General features: G+C 47.4%; 3 protein-coding genes and 1 long non-coding RNA gene across 4 annotated transcripts in view; all 4 read left to right on the forward strand.

Annotated features, from left to right (window-relative positions):
- Positions 1-2112, forward strand: part of LOC110169277 (uncharacterized protein C6orf132 homolog) — a 13591-nt gene extending 11479 nt beyond the window's left edge. The window contains exon 7 of the mRNA XM_055153132.1: positions 1892-2112. Within this exon, the coding sequence (XP_055009107.1) occupies positions 1892-2112 (221 nt within the window). The remainder of the gene's footprint in view (positions 1-1891) is intronic.
- A 1526-nt stretch (positions 2113-3638) lies between these two features.
- LOC129408599 (uncharacterized) lies at positions 3639-4884 on the forward strand. The gene is made up of 2 exons (XR_008632029.1): positions 3639-3834; positions 4445-4884. It is a non-coding gene; the product is annotated as an uncharacterized LOC129408599 (long non-coding RNA).
- Positions 4885-9339: 4455 nt separating this feature from the next.
- On the forward strand, positions 9340-12356 carry LOC129408590 (zinc finger protein jing homolog). Its single transcript, XM_055152504.1, has 2 exons — positions 9340-11302; positions 11918-12356. Exon 1 carries the CDS (start codon positions 10237-10239, stop codon positions 11077-11079), a length of 843 nt encoding a protein of 280 aa, XP_055008479.1. The 5' UTR covers positions 9340-10236; the 3' UTR covers positions 11080-11302; positions 11918-12356.
- On the forward strand, positions 11188-24937 carry LOC110170331 (myc-associated zinc finger protein-like). Its single transcript, XM_055153133.1, has 10 exons — positions 11188-11302; positions 11918-11922; positions 12556-12732; positions 15324-15470; positions 15548-15798; positions 16418-16481; positions 19889-20060; positions 20534-20730; positions 20838-20973; positions 24531-24937. Exons 1-9 carry the CDS (start codon positions 11188-11190, stop codon positions 20961-20963), a joined length of 1254 nt encoding a protein of 417 aa, XP_055009108.1. The 3' UTR covers positions 20964-20973; positions 24531-24937.
- Positions 24938-25666: the final 729 nt, after the last annotated feature.

Consider the following 25666-nt stretch of genomic DNA (forward strand, 5'->3'; position numbering starts at 1 on the left):
ACTATTTTATGGTTATAAAAGCCATCTTATTATACAGAAATACAGTATAAAGAGCCATGAGAGTAAAGTAAGAGAAGAAGTGAGGAGAGGAGGGTGAAGGAGCGCGTGCGCAGCGAAGATTCTGTGCTATGACCATAGTTTTGTGAGGATTCACGTGGTTCAGAAGGACGAGTCAAGGCAGGGGCCACATTGTCGTCTTAAGTATAAAGTGATGCGGGAAACACTGATATCTCCAGGACTGTCCTATAGTGACCTGCAACATGAGGGTCCAGGACTGAACCAGGACTGAACCAGGACCGAACCAGGACTAAAACAGGTCTAACCATGACAGAGTGTGGGGATGGGCCCGGACTTGCGCCCGTGTAGACTGTCAGTTGACCACACTGGAAAGGACCGGCGTAGAGCTCTGTGCCGCACGGGGCTCAGCACAGCCGTCGCCTGATCGGACTTTGTGGACACCCTGCTCCACGAGCTCAGGGTTCTCTCTCTCTCAAGTCCAAAATTAGTCCTGGATTAGTCCTGGTTTAGACCTGGTGTAGTCCTGGTTTAGACCTAGTTTATTCCTGGTTCCGTCTTCCTGGATCAGTCATGAATCGCGTACCCCCACTTAAAAAAATCCCACTACATCACTGGTAATTAAGAACAGTAATACACAGTAATAATAATTTCGATTCGCGTAGCCGCTACAGATGCAGTTTGCTGCTTTGGCTGGAATGCTCTGACTCTCCAATCAACGGGTCTGAATCCGATGATGTTGTCGTACGCCTACTAGAAGGCCCTGATGACACCAACTCAAAATCTAATTGGTTGAAGCAACAGATTCATGAACATTTATTTTGTGTTTGAGGGCCTGCAGAATGGATTGTGAAGGCCGCAGGCACACTTCTTTGACGCTGACTCTGCCTGGCAACAAATGATGGCTGAAAATATGATGGTCAATTGCTTCAACATGAAAATACATGTCTGGAAGCAACAGAAGTATCGGAAAAGCTCTGAAAGGAAGCAGACAGATCATTTGGAATCATTTAATAATAATATAATTAACAGGTTTTTTTTAGGCCAGCAGAGAAGGCCTTGCAGACCCTGTCGGCCCACCACTGCGCTTTAGACATTTAAACATTGATGTCTAAATGTCTAAAGCGCATTTAAACATTGATGTCTAAATGTCTAAAGCGCATTTAAACATTGATGTCTAAATGTTGAAAGCAGCGGTATAAACATTATTCTTCAAGCATCCCACTACTTCGACTTTTTTTTTTTTTTCATTGTCAGAGTAGCGGGACTTGACTATTTTTCAAACATTCCACTTTTCCAACATGAATAATATTAATGTGATAGCCTTTTATACTTTGCACTCTCATATATCATAAGATGCTTTAACTGCTGCAAAGAATACTTTCAGAGAATACTTCAGAGAATACCACAGAAAATATCTAATTTGGGCTGCATAGGCCCTCTGTGCTTCATTCATTTCATCAAGTAGGCGATCTACGGAGAGAACACCATGTGGGAATAGTGATACTAAAACGTGTCGGAAAACTGGCACGTCTAAATAAAGACGATATCAGAATAGGTGGCGGACACTCTGTGCCCTCTGGTCTTCTTCTGTTAGGCCAAAGCTGGCGAACTATGACACTGCTGCAACATAGATAGCATCTAATAGTGTTATGTAAGTGTTGTGTGTTTCAGTTGGAGAACTGGCGCAGAGGTGAGTTCGTCTTTGGGACTGCAGAACGCCCTTTGCTGGTCGTGACCGCAGAACCACATGTTCTTCTTAGACAGGAGTTCTCTTAGCAGTTTGTCATTCTCAGACAGGTTTGAGATTAACTTTCCAAGCTGGTTCACCATCCCAAGGAAGTTCTCAGCTCACTATATTTGTTGGCTTTTTCAGGTCTTGAACAGCTTTTGTTTTGTCCCATGTGTTTCACCCCATCTGCTGAGATGATATGTCCTAAAAACTTCACCGCTCATCTCCCAAACTCGCACTTTGACACCTGCCTTTTCTGCTCGCTCCAGAACTGCAAGCACGCTGGTGTTGTGCTGCTTCTTTGTCGCTCCCCAGAAAAGGATGTCGTGTACATGGCAGACAACCCCATCCAGCCACTGCTGTGACCTCTGATGTCATCCTATTCTGGAAGTGCTCTGGGGCAGAGCCCATTCCAAAGGGAAGCCTGTTGAAGCGACAATGCCCAAATGGCGTGATAAAAGTGATGTAAAAAGCTGAGTCTTTAGACAGTGGTATCTGCCAAAAGCCCATGTTTGCGTCGAGTTTTGTGAAGTACTGTACCCCTGTGAGTATGCCAGGGTTTTTTCAACAGACGGCAAAATTAACTTTTCCCGGCACACTTACTGGTTCAAACGCGTCATGCCCACACAGATTCTGATGTATTACGACCCAGCTCATTTGGGGTGAGGGAAGTAACAAAAATAAAACCAAGATGTAAAATGGAATAAATTAAATAATGTTTAATTAACAGGAAGGTAAAAGGTAAATTAACAAAACAGACTAAAATATACAGAAAACAACCTAAACTAAGAAACAGAACAACAGAATAGAGTTTTGTGCCACAAAAGGGGTCACGCAGGCTTACAAAAAACGAGTGGTAAAATTAAGGGACACACACAAAACCAAAACAGAAGTTCCCCAAATTAAACCACATAAGCCCACAAACAGAATCAAGTGACCAAATCAAAAAAGGCACAAAACAGAATTAAACTAAACACAAACAAAACCAAAATGGGCATACTGGCCACCAAGGCCAGCAGCCCGAGCAGGTGCTGGTAATCTCCTTAAATAGGGGGGGCGGTGGCTGCAGGTGAGGTGGGCGTAGACTTGCCCCACCAATCACGGACCAGGGCTCCTGCAGCGGAATCACAAGAAGTTGGCAAAAATCACACAAACAAATTAGAACTAAGGCCTGGGGCAGTAACAGATGTCATCATTGTTCTTTTTAGGACCACTCCATTGGTGCCTCAATACGGCTGATGAGCCGTAAGCTTGTCAAGCCTCTCCAACTCCTGCATCACCTTGCCCATGAGTGGCAATGGTACTCGCAGTGGAACTTTAAGAGAGTAAGGTTTGGCATCTGGCTTGAGTTTTATAGTGTAGGGTTTGTGGACCAGCACAAGTCTGTCACAGAGCTTAGGCGAGGTCGTCCTTACTGTCTCTTGGTACTTAATGTCAACCCTAGGTGTCAGTTTAAGCCTCACCGAAGCTGGTCTGCTCAATAGACCCATGTGCAGATGTTTGATGATGTACAGTAGATTTTCTCTGATTCTTCTCTCTTTGTATGTGAGTGTTTCGGTGGCTGACCCCACGACTTTCAGTTTCGCACCACTAGGACCGTAAAGTTGTTTGAGGGCTCTGTTTAGCTCTTTATCTCCATGCATAACAGTTTCATATTCCTGCTCAGGTATGGCTGTTGCATTGGCACCAGTATCTATTTTAATAAGGTTCTTGCTGCCTCTTTACAATATCATTTCTGGCCTCACCAAAACTCTCTCCCAGGAATAATCCCATGGTGAGAAGTAGTATTGTTTACGCAATTTGGTTTTTAACACTCTGATTTAACTCAAATTCAGCCACTTTTGTACTCCTGTGTCTGTTATTTTTATGCTTTTTGTAAGGTGTGCCCACGTCTCATATACTGCCCATTCAATCACTCTGCCATCCAATACCATCATTTCACTCGCTCTGCCACAAGAGGCGCTGTGTTTAAATGTCGCCGCGGCATCTTGTCACTCACTTCCTGCTCCGGCTTGGACTGGCAGAAACGACAGAAACACCGCTCAATAAACTCATCAAATCACAACTGAAAATTGCCAAACTCAATGGTGAGTCAACTAAAGACTTTATTTACAAGACCGCATTGTCCGATGTAACGAAAGAAGCCTCAAAAAAGTTTAATGAAATAAAAACGGCACTTCCGCATTTGCCGCGACGAACTTTTCAGTTGTTTGTTGTCCCAAACTTTATAATATTGCATTATCAAGTAATATTATTTAAGTCTACTTCAAGTAGATAGATTAATTTATGAACTGTATGAAGGAAAGCTCGATTGATTATTTTGATTACGAGTTTTTTAAGTTAATAAGGGCTAATGAGTGTGCTCCATTCATCTAATTGGCTGCCAGCCCTGTCACTCAACGCACTGAGTCACATTTGGGTAAAAAGAATGAATTATGGAGTTTTTATTATTATATATTGTTGCGCAACTATAAACTATGAACTATGAATTATAATTTATGAAATGTGAATTATGAATTCATGAACAATGAAATATTAAGTTTGAAATATGATTTATGAACAATGAATTATGAAATATTAAGTTTGATTAATTGATGGAATGAAATGATAAAATTAACTAATTTGTATATTTGAATATTGAATAATGAATTGTGTCAAACTATTTATGGGTTTTTTCCTGTGACCTCTGTTTTATAGGTCAGGTTTTTTTTTCCCCCTCCCAAAATCAATGATTCCTCTACTCCAGAGGTGGCGAGCTATATCTGAACCTACAGACCTGGTAGGATTGTTTTTTTTCCCCTCCTCCCTTCTCCTCCTAAGTTGGATTATGAACTTTTAAAACAAAAGGAATAAACATTTGCGTTTCGTTTTGCATCTCCAAACAAAGGAATGAACATTTGCGTTTGCGTTTGCGTCTCCACAAGCATTGAACTTTTTGCGTTTGCGTTCCCAAGGAAACTTTAAAAAAAAAAAGGATTTCGAAGTAAAAAACTGAGAGAAACCAAGGATTTGCGTTCAGACAAAAGAACAAAGCAAAGGACATTTAAAAAGAAGTCTTATTTGTGTTATTGTGTGGTCTTTTGCCACAATTTTTGTTATTCATTGTACAATATTAATATAATTATCTTTAAATCAGATCTATTTGTGTTGTTTTCTGTCATCTATCACAAGCTCCTCCTCAAATCTGGTTCTTCTGTTTACATTACATCCATTGCACATCTCACTAGTCTTAACACATAAAATAAAATAATAAAGTGTTACATTTGGCGAGCTAGCCAGGAGCTTGTGTTGATTGACAGTATTACAGTTTAACGTTTTGGGGAAAAACTGCAATTATGGAATTTTTTGAGAAGTCGGGGGGTTAATGTCAATAATTCTGTGAGTGTTTCTGGTATTACACATTCATCAAAAGATAATGAAATACTAGATATTCTGAAAAAGTATGGTAAATACAAAATAATAGAAGTAACTGACATAACTCACCCCCTTGCTAAAAACCTGGTCATTGAGTTTAAGAGTAGTTCTGCTATGGCAGAATTAAAGAAAATACTCCCATATACACACACACTTCTGAAAGTGATCCAAATCACACGTATTATGTTACAACGATTGAAAACACAGCAACAACTGAAACCCCACCCCTCAACTACATGGATGAAATCAAACAGCTTGCACGACGGAGTGGACAAAAATTTGAAATTGTGCTTCAAGATCTCATGTCACAAATAAGTGAGCACTTGGATACTGCAACTGGTGGAGAGGAAATTGCACAAAGAGTGGAACCTGAACCTCCCTTGCCTGGCCAGCAGGGGGAGTTTAAACATCAAATTCCACTCAGACTTTCTGAAGCAGACATAAATCCACCTCAAATTCAAAAAATGGTTGTGGAGCATGTATTAAAAACTGAAGAATGTGCATCACTCTCTATGCCCACCTTAAAACTCCGCTCTTTCTCAGGCAAGATACCAAAACCCCCACATGAAAGTGATTATGAAACATGGAGAGCACATGTAGAACTGTTACTGGCGGATGTGAATCTACCTCCACTTCATGTTACCCGGAAAATTTTGGAGAGCCTCTTATCCCCAGCAGCCGACGTTGTCAAAGGGTTGAAACCTGATGCCCTGCCTTCACTCTATCTGCGAATATTGGATTCAGCATATTCCACAGTGCAGGATGGGGAGGAATTATTCGCACAGTTTTTGAATACTCTGCAAGATCCTGGAGAAAAACCTTCCAGCTATCTGCAGCGGTTGCTGTTAACTTTGAATACAGTTGTCCAGCGTGGTGGTGTCACAGCAGCTGATGTTGACAAATATTTATTGAAACAGTTCTGTAGAGGGTGCTGGGACAATGGCATTATCAATAAGCTGCAGCTGGAACAAAAGAAAGAACGACCACCACCTTTCTCTGAACTGCTTTATCTGTTGAGAACCGAAGAGGATAGGCAGTCAACAAAAGAAGGTCTGATGAAAAAACACATTGGTTCCAAGCAGCGTGCCACCCTTCTCTCTCAAGGTGCTTGTCCCTACAGCCATAGTAACGATCCAGATACTATCTCTCTCACACAACTCAAGAAACAAATGGACATGTTGCAAAAGCAGATGGCAACACTTCTTGCTCAAACAAATCAGAAATCCAAAAATACTTACGGCAAAGAATACAATACACTTGGAAAAACTCAAAATACAAACAGCCGTCCAAGACCTGGATTCTGTTATAAGTGTGGTGAGGATGGACACATTGTTTCAAATTGCAACAAACCCCCTAATCCAGCACTTGTACAGCAAAAGAAAGCTAAGTTGGCTCAAAAACAGGCACAATGGGATCAAAATAATAAACAGAAATTGTTAAACTAAACTCAGTCTCTCCTGTGGGGCAAGCAGAGGCTGCTTTCACAAAGTGTCCCAATTTTGGAACTCAGAAACATTTCATATCCCTGCCACGAGGGCTTGTTGGAACAAAATGTACAGCTCGTGTCACTATCAAAAATACTCCATTTAACTGTCTACTGGATACAGGATCACAGGTCACCACAATACCAGAGTCTATCTACAATACATTTTTATCAGAGCACACACTCAGACCTCTGGATGAACTCCTTGAAGTGGAGGGAGCTAATGGCTCATCAGTCCCTTATCTGGGCTATATTAACTTGGACATTACCTTTCCGCCAGATTTCCTGGGCACGCCCATTGACATTTCCACTTTAGCTTTGGTGGTGCCAGATCTTAAACCCTCTCATCAGTCCCTTGTTCTCATTGGAACTAACACTTTGGACATTGTCTATGCTGTCCATAGCCAACAAAGTCCTGGTTTTCGACCTGTTCCTTTTGGTTACCGCACTGTACTCAATATTTTAGAACAAAGACACACAAATCCAATCAGAAAGAACATCATGGACTGGTGAAACTTCATAGCCACACTGCACAAACGGTACCTGCCGGGCAGACCATGGTGTTAGAAGGCATTGCTGTGTCACACTTAATCACTAATGAAAAAGCAGTAATGATTGAACACCCTACATCCTTTTACTTACCTGGTGGTCTAATGATCCAGACTTGTCTTGTTGATTTTCCAACCCAGCAGCACCCCGTTTTCTTGCCAGTTCCTGTCACAAATGAATCCAACCATGATGTTACCTTACCTCCTCGTGCTTTGCTTGCCGAAATCAGTGTTTTCCAGTCAACTGCTTGTGCCATCCAAACCAACTCACAAACGACAAACACCTCACCTACACCGTTGTTTGATTATAAGTTGGACAACCCTGCACTCACACACCTGAATGGAAAGCCAGAATCATCAATAAACTCAATAGCATCCCTGAGGTCTTTGCTAAACATGACTTGGATTTTGGCAGAACTGACAGGGTAAAGCATCAAATAAAGCTTACTGACCCCACACCGTTTAAACAGAGACCACGACCCATACACCCACAAGATCTTGACGCAGTTCGGCAACATCTTCAAGAGTTGTTTGATTCTAAAGTCATCAGAGAATCCGACTCACCTTTTGCTTCACCCATTGTGGTGGTAAGAAAAAAGAACGGAAGCGTCAGGCTCTGTATAGATTACCGGAAGCTCAACTTACAGACCATAAAGGATGCTTATGCACTTCCTAAGCTTGAGGACACGTTCACCGCACTTTCAGGGTCCCAGTGGTTCTCAGTTTTGGACTTAAAATCTGGATATTATCAGATAGAGATGGAAGAACAGGATAAGTGCAAAACTGCTTTTGTGTGCCCACTTGGGTTCTGGGAATTTAACCGGATGCCCCAAGGAGTTACCAATGCTCCGTCTACGTTTCAGCGCTTGATGGAAAAGTGTGTCGGTGAAATGAATCTAAAAGAGGTGCTCGTCTTTATAGATGACCTAATTGTTTTTGCGCCTACTTTGGAGCAACATGAGGAGCGACTCATGAGAGTTCTTAACCGCCTTAAGGATTTTGGCTTAAAGCTCTCTGTTGAAAAGTGCACCTTCTTTCAGAACTCCGTACGCTACCTTGGACATGTTGTGTCCCAGAATGGGGTTGAGACAGATCCAGAAAAGTTACAGGCATTAAGATCATGGCCTGTCCCAAAGAATCTGAAAGAATTGCGATCATTTCTCGGATTTTGTGGTTATTACCGAAGATTTGTTCAAGGATATTCCAAAATCGTACAACCATTACACCAACTAACATCTGGATACCCACCTTCGCAGAAAACAAAAAAGCCATTTGTGAGACCTGAAAACTATTTCAATCCAAAAGACCCATTGGGGAACCGCTGGACATCTTCCTGTCAACAAGCATTCGAAACAATAAAAGAAAAACTTACCTCCGCACCCGTTCTCGCCTTTGCTGATCTATCAAAACCTTACCTTTTACATACAGATGCTAGTTCAACAGGACTAGGTGCCATATTATATCAAGAACAAGACGGAAAAGAACGAGTGATTGCTTATGCCAGCAGGGGCCTATCCCGTAGTGAGTCCAAATATCCAGCCCACAAGCTTGAATTTCTTGCCCTGAAGTGGGCAGTTACAGAAAAATTCAGCGACTATCTATATGGCACTACTTTCACCATTGTAACCGACAGCAATCCCTTAACCTACTTACTCACTTCGGCAAAACTTGATGCTACAGGCTATCGCTGGTTGTCTGCTCTGTCCACCTACTCATTTAAAATCATTTACCGGACAGGCCGGCAAAATGTGGATGCGGATGGTCTTTCCCGCAGACCTCATGGTGACCTCAAAGCAGACTTTGTATCAGAGAAAGAAAAGGAAAGAATACTCCGATTCGCTGAGCAGCATCTTGAAAGTCCTAATGTCATAAACATAGACCAATGTACCGTCCGAGCACTTTCAGAGAGACAGCTAGTCTGTAGTGCTCCTGATTACGCCCTTATCCATTCTTTGTCCATGTCCACCAACAGTATTCCAGACAGTTACTCTGAAGACGAACAGTTTGCCTTACCTCTGGTTCCTCAGCTGAGTCCAGCTGAGATGGCTAAAAAACAACGTGCTGACCCAATTCTGAGCCACGTCATATCACAGTTGGAAACTGGCATATCACCACCCCCTCTCTTGAGAGAGAACAGTTACCAGAGCTGCCACTTCTTCTACGGGACCTAAATCGATTGGAGCTCCAAAATAATGTCCTAGTTCGAAGGAGGCAACTTGGCGACCAGCTACATTACCAACTTGTGCTACCCCAGGAGTGTCGCACGGATGTTCTTTTCAACTTGCATGACAAGATGGGGCACATGGGCATTGATCGAACCTTGGATTTGGCGAGGAACCGATTCTACTGGCCTCGCATGGCTCATGATGTCCAAGCCAAAGTTAAGATGTGTGAAAGGTGCGTAAAACGCAAAGCACCGCCACAGAAAGCTGCACCACTGATCAACATCAAAACCTCACATCCCCTTGAACTCATCTGTATTGATTTCCTGACTCTTGAACCAGACAAAAGCAACGTCAAAGATATTTTGGTCATCACTGATCACTTCACCAAATATGCCCTTGCCATACCCACCCCAAATCAAAAAGCTAAAACAGTTGCAAAAGCTCTCTGGGACAATTTTTTTGTACATTACGGTTTCCCTGAAAAAATACACAGCGATCAAGGACCAGATTTTGAATCCAAAACAATCAAAGAACTCTGTACACTGGCTGGAATCACCAAAACCAGAACAACTCCATATCACCCACGCAGCAATCCAGTTGAAAGATTTAATCGAACTTTACTTGACATGCTCGGAACCCTAACAGTACAAGAAAAAACCCACTGGAAGGACTTTGTAAAGCCACTTGTCCATGCGTACAATTGTACACAAAATGATACCACCGGCTTCACACCATACGAGTTAATGTTTGGTCGACAACCACGACTTCCAATAGACCTTGTTTTCGGTTTACCAGTCATCAAACCTTCCTTGAATCACTCAGAATATGTCCAAAAACTGAAATCTACATTGAAAAAGAGCTACCAACTGGCAGCTGAAAATGCAGAAAAAATCATGCAAAAAAAACAAAACACGTTTTGATACAAACATCAAAGCATCTACACTCGATGTTGGGGATCGTGTTCTTGTGCGAAATGTCAAGTTGAGGGGGAAACACAAAATCGCGGATAAATGGGAGTCTCAGGTGTATGTGGTGGTAAAGAAGTCAGGCAACTTACCAGTTTATACTGTGAAACCTGAGGATGCAGAAAAGCCACTAAGAACTCTGCATCGAGACTTGCTTTTACCTTGTGGCTGCATACCTGTTACCTCCAATGTACAGCCTGTGCCTGTGGCAAAACCTGTAACACCTCCTTTACCACCTGAAGATTCTGACATTGATCATTCCTCTGACGATGAACAGATTGCAAGATGGTACCCTGAACCTGTTACTGAACCAGTTCGATTTTCTACCACTGTGACACTTCCCAGTTCACCTGAAATCTTTGCTCCAACCAGTTCCGAAAATCTTGATCCGCAACCACCTGAAACATTAGAACACGAACCTCTAGGAAGCCCTGAACCTGCTTTGTTGCCAGAACTGTCTATACATTCCGATCCGGTGCATGACATTGATGAGGCTGCTCAACCTGAACCTGAAATTGACAGCAGCTTACACGAACCTAACTCTGACTTGTCATCACCTGTCGACGAAACAGAACAACGTCCCACTAGAACCAGACGACCACCAGACAGATTTCAATATCAGCAATTGGGCCAGCCAATTCTGAAAAGCATGCAAACGATCTTCGAAGGACTTGGAAAGGCTCTGTTTCTGGCAGTGACAGATCACGACATCTCGTCCTCTGGCCAACCATCAGCCCATGTACAGGGACGTACATGAGGTCAGGGGGGGACCCTGTAGCCCACGTCTCATATACTGCCCATTCAATCACTCTGCCATCCAATACCATCATTTCACTCGCTCTGCCACAAGAGGCGCTGTGTTTAAATGTCGCCGCGGCATCTTGTCACTCACTTCCTGCTCCGGCTTGGACTGGCAGAAACGACAGAAACACCGCTCAATAAACTCATCAAATCACAACTGAAAATTGCCAAACTCAATGGTGAGTCAACTAAAGACTTTATTTACAAGACCGCATTGTCCGATGTAACGAAAGAAGCCTCAAAAAAGTTTAATGAAATAAAAACGGCACTTCCGCATTTGCCGCGACGAACTTTTCAGTTGTTTGTTGTCCCAAACTTTATAATATTGCATTATCAAGTAATATTATTTAAGTCTACTTCAAGTAGATAGATTAATTTATGAACTGTATGAAGGAAAGCTCGATTGATTATTTTGATTACGAGTTTTTTAAGTTAATAAGGGCTAATGAGTGTGCTCCATTCATCTAATTGGCTGCCAGCCCTGTCACTCAACGCACTGAGTCACATTTGGGTAAAAAGAATGAATTATGGAGTTTTTTATTATTATATTGTTGCGCAACTATAAACTATAACTATGAACTATGAATTATAATTTATGAAATGTGAATTATGAATTCATGAACAATGAAATATTAAGTTTGAAATATGATTTATGAACAATGAATTATGAAATATTAAGTTTGATTAATTGATGGAATGAAATGATAAAATTAGCTAATTTGTATATTTGAATATTGAATAATGAATTGTGTCAAACTATTTATGGGTTTTTTCCTGTGACCTCTGTTTTATAGGTCAGGTTTTTTTTCCCCCTCCCAAAATCAATGATTCCTCTACTCCAGAGGTGGCGAGCTATATCTGAACCTACAGACCTGGTAGGATTGTTTTTTTTCCCCTCCTCCCTTCTCCTCCTAAGTTGGATTATGAACTTTTAAAACAAAAGGAATAAACATTTGCGTTTCGTTTTGCATCTCCAAACAAAGGAATGAACATTTGCGTTTGCGTTTGCGTCTCCACAAGCATTGAACTTTTTGCGTTTGCGTTCCCAAGGAAACTTTAAAAAAAAAAAGGATTTCGAAGTAAAAAACTGAGAGAAACCAAGGATTTGCGTTCAGACAAAAGAACAAAGCAAAGGACATTTAAAAAGAAGTCTTATTTGTGTTATTGTGTGGTCTTTTGCCACAATTTTTGTTATTCATTGTACAATATTAATATAATTATCTTTAAATCAGATCTATTTGTGTTGTTTTCTGTCATCTATCACAAGCTCCTCCTCAAATCTGGTTCTTCTGTTTACATTACATCCATTGCACATCTCACTAGTCTTAACACATAAAATAAAATAATAAAGTGTTACAATTAAGTTTAGTCTTTTAGTCTTTAGTTTTCTCCTTTTTATCTGTTTTGTCCTGTCTTTCGCGGAATCGGGAAGCCACGCCGCCACGTTTGTCACGGAACAAAGTTAAACATTAAACTCGCGCACCAGTCCGTCCACACCGGGGTCAAGATGAAGGACCGAGCCGCCCGCGAGAAGGACGACGGGGTCAAAGGGCACAAGCAGACGGTGCCCCTGAGCCTGCTGCAGCTCACCCTCCCCTCACACACACAGGTACGGGTTTACACGGGTTTTTAGACCGGGTTTACCGGGTTTAGGGTTTACACAGGGTTTACACCGGGTTTAGACCGAGTTTAGACAGGGTTTACACCGGGTTTAGACCGGGTTTACACCGGGTTTAGACCGGGTTTAGACCGGGTTTAGACCGGGTTTAGACAGAGTTTAGACCGGGTTTAGACAGGGTTTAGACAGGGTTTAGACAGGGTTTAGACCGGGTTTAGACAGGGTTTAGACCGGGTTTAGACAGGGTTTAGACCGGGTTTACCGGGTTTACACCGGGTTTAGACCGGGTTTAGACGGGTTTAGACCGGGTTTACACCGGGTTTACACCAGGTTTAGACCGGGTTTACACCGGGTTTAGACAGGGTTTAGACCGGGTTTAGACCGGGTTTAGACAGGGTTTAGACCGGGTTTAGACAGGGTTTAGACCGGGTTTAGACAGGGTTTAGACCGGGTTTAGACCGGGTTTAGACAGGGTTTAGACCGGGTTTAGACAGGGTTTAGACCGGGTTTAGACCGGGTTTAGACCGGGTTTAGACCGGGTTTAGACAGGGTTTAGACCGGGTTTAGACAGGGTTTACACCGGGTTTACACCGGGTTTACACCGGGTTTAGACAGAGTTTAGACAGGGTTTAGACCGGGTTTAGACAGGGTTTAGACCGGGTTTAGACAGGGTTTAGACCGGGTTTAGACAGGGTTTAGACCGGGTTTAGACAGGGTTTAAACAGGGTTTAGACAGGGTTTAGACCGGGTTTAGACAGGGTTTAGACAGGGTTTAGACAGGGTTTAGACCGGGTTTAGACAGAGTTTAGACAGAGTTTAGACCGGGTTTAGACCGGGTTTAGACAGAGTTTAGACCGAGTTTAGACAGGGTTTAGACCAGGTTTAGACCGGGTTTAGACAGAGTTTAGACAGGGTTTAGACAGAGTTTAGACCGGGTTTAGACAGGGTTTAGACTGGGTTTAGACCGAGTTTAGACCGGGTTTAGACCGAGTTTAGACAGGGTTTAGACAGGGTTTAGACCGGGTTTAGACAGAGTTTAGACAGAGTTTAGACAGAGTTTAGACCGGGTTTAGACAGAGTTTAGACAGGGTTTAGACAGAGTTTAGACCGGGTTTAGACCGAGTTTAGACAGAGTTTAGTCCAGGTTTAGTCCACTGTGATGTACTTCCTTCTCCAGTTTGATGTTCTTAATGAGTGTAAAGGCTGAAGTTTAATTCTGCGTCGGCTCATCGTTCTTTGCCGCCATCGTCTTTCGTTTATGAATCTGTGTCGAGGTTTTTGCGCCGCAAAGAAATTCACCTCCACAACACCAGGGGGCGACGATTTAAATCTGGCGTGTTTACAAAATGAAGCGGGAACGTAGAGTACGGGAAATGTGTGTCGAGCGAACGTAGAGACGACCAATCACAGCCTTTGATTGTCTGCGTCGCTTTTGTAACGGCATCAAAGCAACGCAGAGAGTCAGGGCTGTTTAAACAGATTTACTCAGATAATTTACCCAATTTATGAAAGACATGGACTGAAATTGAAGTTTCTACTAAATACCTAAATTATCAATATTAAAGTTTGTTTAGGGATCTTTCACAGTGACAGCAGGTGGTGCACCAAACTTTCCATTGGCTCCAGAAGATCTTAGTTGAGTTGGTTTTCATTGATTTTGATTGTTTTTTGTTGGTTTTGGTTGTTGTGGAAGCTTCAGTCACACTCGGATCTGCACTAAATCAAACGGACCGAGACTCAAAAAAGAGGTGGCCTTGGTCCAAACGCCAAACTCTGGTCCCTCTGGTGAAACACCAACTTGGGTCCAAACCGCCTATTCCAAATGCATCATGGGAGGACAGCAATCAAGCGCACCCTGGTTAAGGCGTGTGCTGGGCGCTGGGGTCAGTTTCAGACGCTTGCCCCGCGGCTGGCAGCCCATAGGTTCCCCTGGTCGGCCTCCACTTGAGGGGAGAGGGACCAGCCCGCTGTCCGTACCCTGCAGAGTGGCTCCTTGGGAAGGCCACTGAGTGAGACGTCTCAGCCTTGACGTCCCCAGGCCTTGTGCAGTGGAACCTGCTGGGGCCTTGGATAAACCTCAGTGGGAGCAGGTTCGGTTGGTTCGCAGGTGTGAAAGGACCAAACTGGTGTCCTTCCAAACTGGATTCTTGAGGAATCTCCAAGAATCACCTTTGTTTGTCTTTGCTCCTTTTCCTCTTCTTCGTCGGCCATTGCAGCAAACGGCGGAATGTGTGAGAGGCGTAAACCACGTAATCCCTGCGCTGGCGAGTCAGTTACACTAGAAATGTAGAGTTTGCTTGAAAAATAATGTTTATCTGGCCCCAGCACTTCCACAGTCGATCAATTTTAATTTTTTTGTTTGGTCTTCATAATTCCAAGGCTGCTGCGTCTATAATGATGTTTTGAACATTCATTGACAAGTTGAAACTAAAACCTTTAAGTGTGTTTTAATCGTTGTTTTCTCGTACGTTCACACGTTCGTCAGGAGACGTTCGTGCAGCCGCAGTCGTTCAGAATCATAAAGTTCAGTTTCAGTTTTACGTTTGTTCGTTCTGTTTGTGATGATGTCATTGTGCTTACAGGCCCCGCCCACGGTCAGCGTCGCCATGGACACGGTCTCCGTTTCAATCGCTCCGGCAACCGTCTCCATCGCCCCGGCAACCGTCTCCATGGCCGTGCCCCCCCAGCCCATCCAGGCGGCCGTGGTGGTGGTGGGCTCCGTCGACCAGGTCCCCGTTTTTATTTGGACTGTGGTTTGTGTTTGTCCTTTGAATATTCATGACTTTTGTCTCTCCTCCCTCTGCAGTCCGTGGCCCCGCCCCCCTCGGCGCCGCCCATCCGGAAGAACCACGCGTGCGAGGCGTGCGGGAAGGCGTTTCGCGACGTGTACCACCTGAACCGGCACCGTCTGTCGCACTCGGACGAGAAGCCGTACTCGTGCCCGATCTGCCAACAGCGATTCAAACGCAAAGACCGAATGAGCTACCACGTCCGCTCGCACCAGGGCGGCGTCGAGAAGCCCTACGTGTGCCCGCACTGCGCCAAGGCCTTCTCACGGTGAACACAACACACAGAACCAGAACCAGAACCAGAACCACAGAACCAGAACCACACAACCACAGAACCAGAACCAAAACCACAGAACCACAGAACCAGAACCACAGAACCACAGAACAAGAATCACACAACCACAGAACCACAGAACCAGAACCACAGAACCACCTCATACATGGAGAAGCCCTACGTGTGCCCACACTGCACCAAGGCCTTCTCACGGTGAACACAACACACACAACCAGAACCAGAACCACAACAGAACCAGAACCACACAACCACAGAACACAGAACCACAGAACAGAACCACAGAACCAGACACAACAGAACACAGAACCACAGAACAAGAATCACACAACCACAGAACCAGAACCAGAACCACAGAACCAGAACCAGAACCACAGAACCACACAACCACAGAACCACAGAACCAGAACCAGAACCACAGAACAAGAATCACACAACACACAGAACCAGAACCAGAACCCTTGTCCAGATCCCGTCACATGACTCTCCGCTCTGTTCGTCGACGTCCTGAAGAGTCAAATCTTTATTTTTGTGTTTTTATCCTCGAGTTAAAAATGTTTTATTTGATTTAAATGTTTAAATGTTTGTGTTTCAGGCCCGATCATCTGAACAGCCACGTGAGGCAGGTGCACTCCACAGAGAGACCCTTCAAATGCACCGTACGTACACCTGTCTGCACCTGTCTGCACCTGTCTACACCTGTCTACACCTGTCTGCACCTGTCTGCTCCTGTCTGCACCTGTCTACACCTGTCTGCTCCTGTCTGCTCCTGTCTGCACCTGTCTACACCTGTCTGCACCTGTCTGCACCTGTCTGCTCCTGTCTACACCTGTCTGCTCCTGTCTGCACCTGTCTACACCTGTCTGCTCCTGTCTGCTCCTGTCTACACCTGTCTCCTCCTGTCTGCACCTGTCTCCTCCTGTCTGCACCTGTCTGCTCATGTCTCCTCCTGTCTGCTCCTGTCTGCACCTGTCTACACCTGTCTGCTCCTGTCTACACCTGTCTGCTCCTGTCTGCACCTGTCTGCTCCTGTCTGCACCTGTCTACACCTGTCTACACCTGTCTACACCTGTCTGCACCTGTCTGCTCCTGTCTGCTCCTGTCTACACCTGTCTCCTCCTGTCTGCACCTGTCTCCTCCTGTCTGCACCTGTCTGCTCCTGTCTGCTCCTGTCTACACCTGTCTACACCTGTCTCCTCCTGTCTACACCTGTCTGCACCTGTCTCCTCCTGTCTGCACCTGTCTGCTCCTGTCTGCTCCTGTCTGCTCCTGTCTACACCTGTCTGCTCCTGTCTACACCTGTCTGCTCCTGTCTGCACCTGTCTACACCTGTCTGCTCCTGTCTGCACCTGTCTGCTCCTGTCTGCACCTGTCTACACCTGTCTGCTCCTGTCTGCACCTGTCTACACCTGTCTGCTCCTGTCTGCACCTGTCTGCTCCTGTCTGCACCTGTCTACACCTGTCTGCTCCTGTCTACACCTGTCTGCTCCTGTCTACACCTGTCTGCTCCTGTCTACACCTGTCTGCTCCTGTCCACACCTGTCTACACCTGTCTGCACCTGTCTGCTCCTGTCTACACCTGTCTGCACCTGTCTACACCTGTCTGCTCCTGTCTGCTCCTGTCTGACCCTCTCCTCCTCCTTGTCTCCTCTGCTCTTGTGTCTGACCTCTCCTCCCCTCTCTCTCTCTTGTGTCTGATCTCTCCTCCTCGTCTCCTGCTCTTGTGTCTGACCCTCTCCTCCTCCTCGTCTCCTCCGCTCTTGTGTCTGACCCTCTCCTCCTCCTCGTCTCCTCTGCTCTTGTGTCTGACCCTCTCCTCCTCCTTGTCTCCTGCTCTTGTGTCTGACCCTCTCTCCCTCCTCGTCTCTGCTCTTGTGTCTGACTCTCCTCCTCTCTGCTCTTGTGTCTGACCCTCTCTCCTCTGTCTCCTGCTCTTGTGTCTGACCCTCTCCTCCTCCTCGTCTCCTCCTGCTCTTGTGTCTGACCCTCTCCTCCTCCTCGTCTCCTGCTCTTGTGTCTGACCCTCTCCTCCTCCTCGTCTCCTCTGCTCTTGTGTCTGACCCTCTCCTCTCTCGTCTCCTGCTCTTGTGTCTGACCTCTCTCTCTCTCTCTGCCTCTGACCCTCCTCCTCCTGTCTCTCCGCTCTTGTGTCTGACCCTCTCCTCCTCCTCGTCTCCTCTGCTCTTGTGTCTGACCCTCTCCTCCTCCTCGTCTCCTGCTCTTGTGTCTGACCCTCTCCTCCTCCTCGTCTCCTCTGCTCTTGTGTCTGACCCTCTCCTCCTCCTCGTCTCCTGCTCTTGTGTCTGACCCTCTCCTCCTCCTCGTCTCCTCTGCTCTTGTGTCTGACCCTCTCCTCCTCCTCGTCTCCTCCTGCTCTTGTGTCTGACCCTCTCCTCCTCCTCGTCTCCTCTGCTCTTGTGTCTGACCCTCTCTCCTCCTCGTCTCCCTGCTCTTGTGTCTGACCCTCTCCTCCTCCTCGTCTCCTCCTGCTCTTGTGTCTGACTGACCCTCTCCTCCTCCTCGTCTCCTCTGCTCTTGTGTCTGACTCCTCCTCCTCTCCTCTGACCCTCTCCTCTCCTCGTCTCCTCTGCTCTTGTGTCTGACCCTCTCCTCCTCCTCGTCTCCTGCTCTTGTGTCTGACCCTCTCCTCCTCCTCGTCTCCTCTGCTCTTGTGTCTGACCCTCTCCTCCTCCTCGTCTCCTCTGCTCTTGTGTCTGACCCTCTCCTCCTCCTCGTCTCCTCTGCTCTTGTGTCTGACCCTCCTCCTCCTCCTCGTCTCTCCTGCTCTTGTGTCTGACCCTCTCCTCCTCCTCGTCTCCTCCTGCTCTTGTGCCTGACCCTCTCCTCCTCCTCTCCTCCTGCTCTTGTGTCTGACCCTCTCCTCCTCCTCGTCTCCTCTGCTCTTTGTGTCTGACCCTCTCCCTCCTCCTCGTCTCCTCTGCTCTTGTGTCTGACCCTCTCCTCCTCCTCGTCTCCTCTCTCTTGTGTCTGACCTCTCCTCTCCTCGTCTCCTCCCTTGTGTCTGACCCTCTCCTCTCCTCGTCTCCTCCTGCTCTTGTGTCTGACCTCTCCTCCTCCTCGTCTCTCCTGCTCTTGTGTCTGACCCTCTCCTCCTCCTCGTCTCCTCTGCTCTTGCTGTGTCTGACCCTCTCCTCCTCCTCGTCTCCTCCTGCTCTTGTGTCTGACCCTCTCCTCCTCCTCGTCTCCTCCTGCTCTTGTGCCTGACCCTCTCCTCCTCCTTGTCTCCTCTGCTCTTGTGTCTGACCCTCTCCTCCTCCTCGTCTCCTGCTCTTGTGTCTGACCCTCTCCTCCTCCTCGTCTCCTCTGCTCTTGTGTCTGACCCTCTCCTCCTCCTCGTCTCCTCTGCTCTTGTGTCTGACCCTCTCCTCCTCCTCGTCTCCTGCTCTTGTGTCTGACCCTCTCCTCCTCCTCGTCTCCTGCTCTTGTGTCTGACCCTCTCCTCCTCCTCGTCTCCTGCTCTTGTGTCTGACCCTCTCCTCCTCCTCGTCTCCTCCTGCTCTTGTGTCTGACCCTCTCCTCCTCCTTGTCTCTCCTGCTCTTGTGTCTGACCTCTCCTCCTCCTCTCCTCTGCTCTTGTGTCTGACCCTCTCTCCTCCTCGTCTCCTCTGCTCTGTGTCTGACCCTCTCCTCCCTCGTCTCTGCTCTTGTGTCTGACCCTCTCCTCCTCTGTCTCCTCCTGCTCTTGTGTCTGACCCTCTCCTCCTCCTCGTCTCCTCTGCTCTTGTGTCTGACCCTCTCCTCCTCCTCGTCTCCTCTGCTCTTGTGTCTGACCCCTCCTCCTCCTCGTCTCTCTGCTCTCGTGTCTGACCGTCTCCTCCTCTCTCGTCTCCTCTGCTCTGTGTCTGACCTCTCCTCCTCCTCGTCTCCTCTGCTCTTGTGTCTGACCCTCTCCTCCTCCTCGTCTCCTCTGCTCTCGTCGTCTCCTCCTCCTCGTCTCCTGCTCTTGTGTCTGACCCTCTCCTCCTCCTCGTCTCCTCTGCTCTTGTGTCTGACCCTCTCCTCCTCCTCGTCTCCTGCTCTCGTGTCTGACCGTCTCCCCTTGCAGACGTGCACGTCGGCGTTCGCGACCCGTGATCGTCTCCGCGCTCACCTGATCCGACACGAGGAGAAAGTTCCGTGTCACATCTGCGGAAAACTCCTGTCGGCCGCTTACATCACGGATCACATGAGAGTCCACAACCAATCACAGCACCACTCCTGCCACCTGTGCAACCGCAGTACGTACTACAAATACTACTACTACAAATACTACTACTACTACTGCAGCACCACTCCTGCCACCTGTGCAACCGCAGTACGTACTACAAATACTACTACTACAAATACTACAAACTACTACTACTACTACTACTACTGCAGCACCACTCCTGCCACCTGTGCAACCGCAGTACGTACTACAAATACTACTACTAAACCAGGACTAAACTAGGTCTAGACCAGGACTAGACTCGGACTAGACCAGGTCTAGACTAGGTCTAGACCAGGACTAGACCAGGACTAGACCAGGACTAGACTAGGTCTAGACCAGGACTAGACCAGGACTAGACCAGGACTAGACTAGGTCTAGACCAGGACTAGACCAGGACTAGACCAGGACTAGACTAGGTCTAGACCAGGTCTAGACCAGGACTAGACCAGGACTTCCAGTAGATGTTAGTGATGTTCTTGTCCTCGTGTCGTTTCTCGTCAGGTTTCACGACGTTGACGTACCTTCGCGTTCACGCTCAGAAGCATCACGGGCAGGAGTGGAAGGAGAGCGGGGGGGCGCGGGGGGCGTTCGGCGGCGCGGCGGGCGGCGTGCTCCTCTGCCAACTCTGCGGCGTCCAGTGCAAAACCGCCACGCAGCTCCAGGGCCACATGGGCACGCACGCCGCCGCCCAGAGCGAGGTGCACCTGGGCCGGCGCCGGGGCAGGGGCGGCCGGGGGAGGTCACGGGCGCCGCCGCCGTGGAGGCCGTCACCGTGGGCGAGGTGCCGGCCGGCGTCACCGTGGAGGGCGTGGCCGTGCCCATCGGAGCCATCGCCGTGGGAACCGGCGGCGGCGAGTCGACCGTGGCGCCGGGAGCGGTCGGACTCCTGGTCACGGACTGCTCCTCCATCAACCCGCAGACGCACAGCTAACACCTGTGAGGTAAGAACCACGAGCGAGGGTCAAGAGCAGAGAGACATACAGATAACACCTGTGAGGTCAGAGCGAGGGTCAAGAGCGGAGAGACATACAGGTAACACCTGTGGTAAGAACACGAGCGAGGGTCAAGAGCGGAGAGACATACAGGTAACACCTGTGAGGTCAGAGTGAGGGTCAAGAGCGGAGAGACATACAGATAACACCTGTGAGGTCAGAACCACGAGCGAGGGTCAAGAGCAGAGAGACATACAGATAACACCTGTGAGGTCAGAGCGAGGGTCAAGAGCGGAGAGACATACAGGTAACACCTGTGAGGTCAGAGTGAGGGTCAAGAGCGGAGAGACATACAGATAACACCTGTGAGGTCAGAGTGAGGGTCAAGAGCGGAGAGACATACAGGTAACACCTGTGAGGTCAGAGTGAGGGTCAAGAGCAGGAGAGACATACAGATAACACCTGTGAGGTCAGAGCGAGGGTCAAGAGCGGAGAGACATACAGGTAACACCTGTGAGGTCAGAGTGAGGGTCAAGAGCGGAGAGACATACAGGTAACACCTGTGAGGTCAGAGTGAGGGTCAAGAGCGGAGAGACATACAGATAACACCTGTGAGGTCAGAACCACGAGCGAGGGTCAAGAGCGGAGAGACATACAGGTAACACCTGTGAGGTCAGAGCGAGGGTCAAGAGCGGAGAGACATACAGATAACACCTGTGAGGTCAGAGTGAGGGTCAAGAGCGGAGAGACATACAGGTAACACCTGTGAGGTCAGAGTGAGGGTCAAGAGCGGAGAGACATACAGGTAACACCTGTGAGGTCAGAGTGGAGGGTCAAGAGCAGAGAGACATACAGGTAACACTGTGAGGTCAGAGTGAGGGTCAAGAGCAGGAGAGACATACAGATAACACCTGTGAGGTCAGAGCGAGACTACGATAACACCTGTGAGGTCAGAGCGGGGTCAAGAGCGGAGAGACATACAGGTAACACCTGTGAGGTCAGAGCGAGGGTCAAGAGCGGAGAGACATACAGATAACACCTGTGAGGTCAGAGCGAGGGTCAAGAGCAGGAGAGACATACAGGTAACACCTGTGAGGTCAGAACGAGCGAGGGTCAAAGAGCAGGACATACAGGTAAACTGTGAGGTCAGAGTGAGGGTCAAGAGCAGAGAGACATACAGGTAAACCTGTGAGGTCAGAGCGAGGGTCAAGAGCGGAGAGACATACAGGTAACACCTGTGAGGTCAGAGTGAGGGTCAAGAGCAGAGAGACATACAGGTAACACCTGTGAGGTCAGAGTGAGGGTCAAGAGCAGAGAGACATACAGATAACACCTGTGAGGTCAGAGTGAGGGTCAAGAGCAGGAGAGACATACAGATAACACCTGTGAGGTCAGAGCGAGGGTCAAGAGCGGAGAGACATACAGATGACACCTGTGAGGTCAGAGTGAGGGTCAAGAGCAGGAGAGACATACAGATAACACCTGTGAGGTAGAACCACGAGCGAGGGTCAAGAGCGGAGAGACATACAGACACCTGTGAGGTCAGACGAGGGTCAAGAGCGGAGAGACAACAGATAAACCTGTGAGGTCAGAGCGAGGGTCAAGAGCGGAGACATACAGGTAACACCTGTGAGGTCAGAGTGAGGGTCAAGAGCGGAGAGACATACAGGTAAACCTGTTGAGGTCAGAGTGAGGGTCAAGAGCAGAGAGACATACAGGTAACACCTGTGAGGTCAGAGTGAGGGTCAAGAGCAGGAGAGACATACAGATAACACCTGTGAGGTCAGAACCATGAGCGAGGGTCAAGAGCACCTGGAGAGACTACAGAGAGATAAACACCTGTGAGGTCAGAGCGAGGGTCAAGAGCAGAGAGACATACAGTAACACCTGTGAGGTCAGAGCGAGGGTCAGAGAGAGAGACATACAGGTAACACCTGTGAGGTCAGAGCGAGGGTCAAGAGCGGAGAGACATACAGGTAACACCTGTGAGGTCAGAGCGAGGGTCAAGAGCGGAGAGACATACAGATAACACTGTGAGGTCAGAGCGAGGGTCAAGAGCAGAGAAGACATACAGGTAACACCTGTGAGGTCAGAACCACGAGCGAGGGTCAAGAGCGGAGAGACATACAGATAACACCTGTGAGGTCAGAGCGAGGGTCAAGAGCGGAGAGACATACAGGTAACACCTGTGAGGTCAGAGTGAGGGTCAAGAGCAGAGAGACATACAGGTAACACCTGTGAGGTCAGAGTGAGGGTCAAGAGCAGAGAGACATACAGATAACACCTGTGAGGTCAGAGTGAGGGTCAAGAGCAGGAGAGACATACAGATAACACCTGTGAGGTCAGAGTGAGGGTCAAGAGCGGAGAGACATACAGATAACACCTGTGAGGTCAGAGTGAGGGTCAAGAGCAGGAGAGACATACAGATAACACCTGTAGGTCAGAGAGTGAGGGTCAAGAGCAGAGAGACATACAGATAACACCTGTGAGGTCAGAGTGAGGGTCAAGAGCAGAGAGACATACAGATAACACCTGTGAGGTCAGAGTGAGGGTCAAGAGCAGAGAGACATACAGATAACACCTGTGAGGTCAGAGTGAGGGTCAAGAGCGGAGAGACATACAGGTAACACCTGTGAGGTCAGAGTGAGGGTCAAGAGCGGAGAGACATACAGGTAACACCTGTGAGGTCAGAGTGAGGGTCAAGAGCAGAGAGACATACAGATAACACCTGTGAGGTCAGAGTGAGGGTCAAGAGCGGAGAGACATACAGATAACACCTGTGAGGTCAGAGCGAGGGTCAAGAGCAGGAGAGACATACAGATAACACCTGTGAGGTCAGAGCGAGGGTCAAGAGCAGGAGAGACATACAGATAACACCTGTGAGGTCAGAGTGAGGGTCAAGAGCGGAGAGACATACAGGTAACACCTGTGAGGTCAGAGTGAGGGTCAAGAGCAGGAGAGACATACAGATAACACCTGTGAGGTCAGAACCACGAGGGTCAAGAGCAGGAGGGTCAAGAGCAGCAGAGAGACATACAGATAACACCTGTGAGGTCAGAGCGAGGTCAAGAGCAGAGAGACATACAGGTAACACCTGTTGAGGTCAGAGTGAGGGTCAAGAGCGGAGAGACATACAGGTAACACCTGTGAGGTCAGAGTGAGGGTCAAGAGCAGGAGAGACATACAGGTAACACCTGTGAGGTCAGAACCATGAGCGAGGGTCAAGAGCGGAGAGACATACAGATAACACCTGTGAGGTCAGAGCGAGGGTCAAGAGCAGAGAGACATACAGGTAACACCTGTGAGGTCAGAGTGAGGGTCAAGAGCGGAGAGACATACAGATAACACCTGTGAGGTCAGAGTGAGGGTCAAGAGCGGAGAGACATACAGGTAACACCTGTGAGGTCAGAGTGAGGGTCAAGAGCAGGAGAGACATACAGGTAACACCTGTGAGGTCAGAGCGAGGGTCAAGAGCGGAGAGTCAGGCGCTGGTGTCTGTGTCTCATTCATTCACTCATCTGTTTGTTTATTTGTTTGTTTGTTTTGTTTGTTTGTTTGTTTTTCAGGTTGTTTTTGCACACGGCCCCTCGCTCTCTCCTCACAAACATTAAACTCTTGTACAGAACTCGGCTCCGACGGCTCCAGTTTGGACGACGTGTTTTTACCGGCTCCACAGCGCCGCCTCTTCTCTTCTTCTTCTCCTCTTCTTCTTCTTCTTCTTCTTCTTCTTCTTTTCGTTGCACAGCTCGTCCTCGTTTTTTCCCTCGGACAGTTTTTATTTTTTTTTGATTCTCGTGGACGTTTATTTATTTGTGGACGGGACGTTCCGGCGCAGGACTGAGCGTAAATGTTCCGTCTGACCCGCGGTTCGTTCTGATTTGTATTTCCGACGTTTCGTGTGACTCGTAGCTTCTTTGGTGACTCGACTCGTGACTCGAAGTAAAACATGTATTAAACAAACGACAAAACGCAACGAGACTCTGCTCCTGTTTACGACCGCAACAAGACCGGGTTTAGACCTGGTTTAGACCTGGTTTAGTTTAGTCCTGGTTTAGACCTGGTTTAGTCCTGGTTTAGTCCTGGTTTAGTCCTGGTTTAGTCCTGGTTTAGTCCTGGTTTAGTCCTGGTTTTAGTCCTGGTTTAGATCTGGTTTAGTCCTGGTTTAGTCCTGGTTTAGTCCTGGTTTAGACCTGGTTTAGTCCTGGTTTAGTCCTGGTTTAGTCCTGGTTTAGTCCTGGTTTAGATCTGGTTTAGTCCTGGTTTAGTCTGGTTTAGTCCTGGTTTAGTCCTGGTTTAGTCCTGGTTTAGACCTGGTTTAGTCCTGGTTTAGTCCTGGTTTAGACCTGGTTTAGTCCTGGTTTAGTCTGGTTTAGTCCTGGTTTAGTCCTGGTTTAGACCTGGTTTAGTCCTGGTTTAGTCCTGGTTTAGACCTGGTTTAGTCCTGGTTTAGTCCTGGTTTAGTCCTGGTTTAGTCCTGGTTTAGTTCTGGTTTAGTCCTGGTTTAGTCCTGGTTTAGTCCTGGTTTAGTCCTGGTTTAGACCTGGTTTAGTCCTGGTTTAGTCCTGGTTTAGTCCTGGTTTAGACCTGATTTAGTTCTGGTTTAGTCCTGGTTTAGTTCTGGTTTAGTCCTGGTTTAGTCCTGATTTAGTTCTGGTTTAGTCCTGGTTTAGTTCTGGTTTAGTCCTGGTTTAGACCTGATTTA

Source organism: Boleophthalmus pectinirostris, unplaced genomic scaffold (genome assembly GCF_026225935.1).
Source record: "Boleophthalmus pectinirostris isolate CB_2022bp ecotype Guang Dong unplaced genomic scaffold, ASM2622593v1 HiC_scaffold_17, whole genome shotgun sequence".
Classification (NCBI taxonomy): domain Eukaryota; kingdom Metazoa; phylum Chordata; class Actinopteri; order Gobiiformes; family Gobiidae; genus Boleophthalmus; species Boleophthalmus pectinirostris.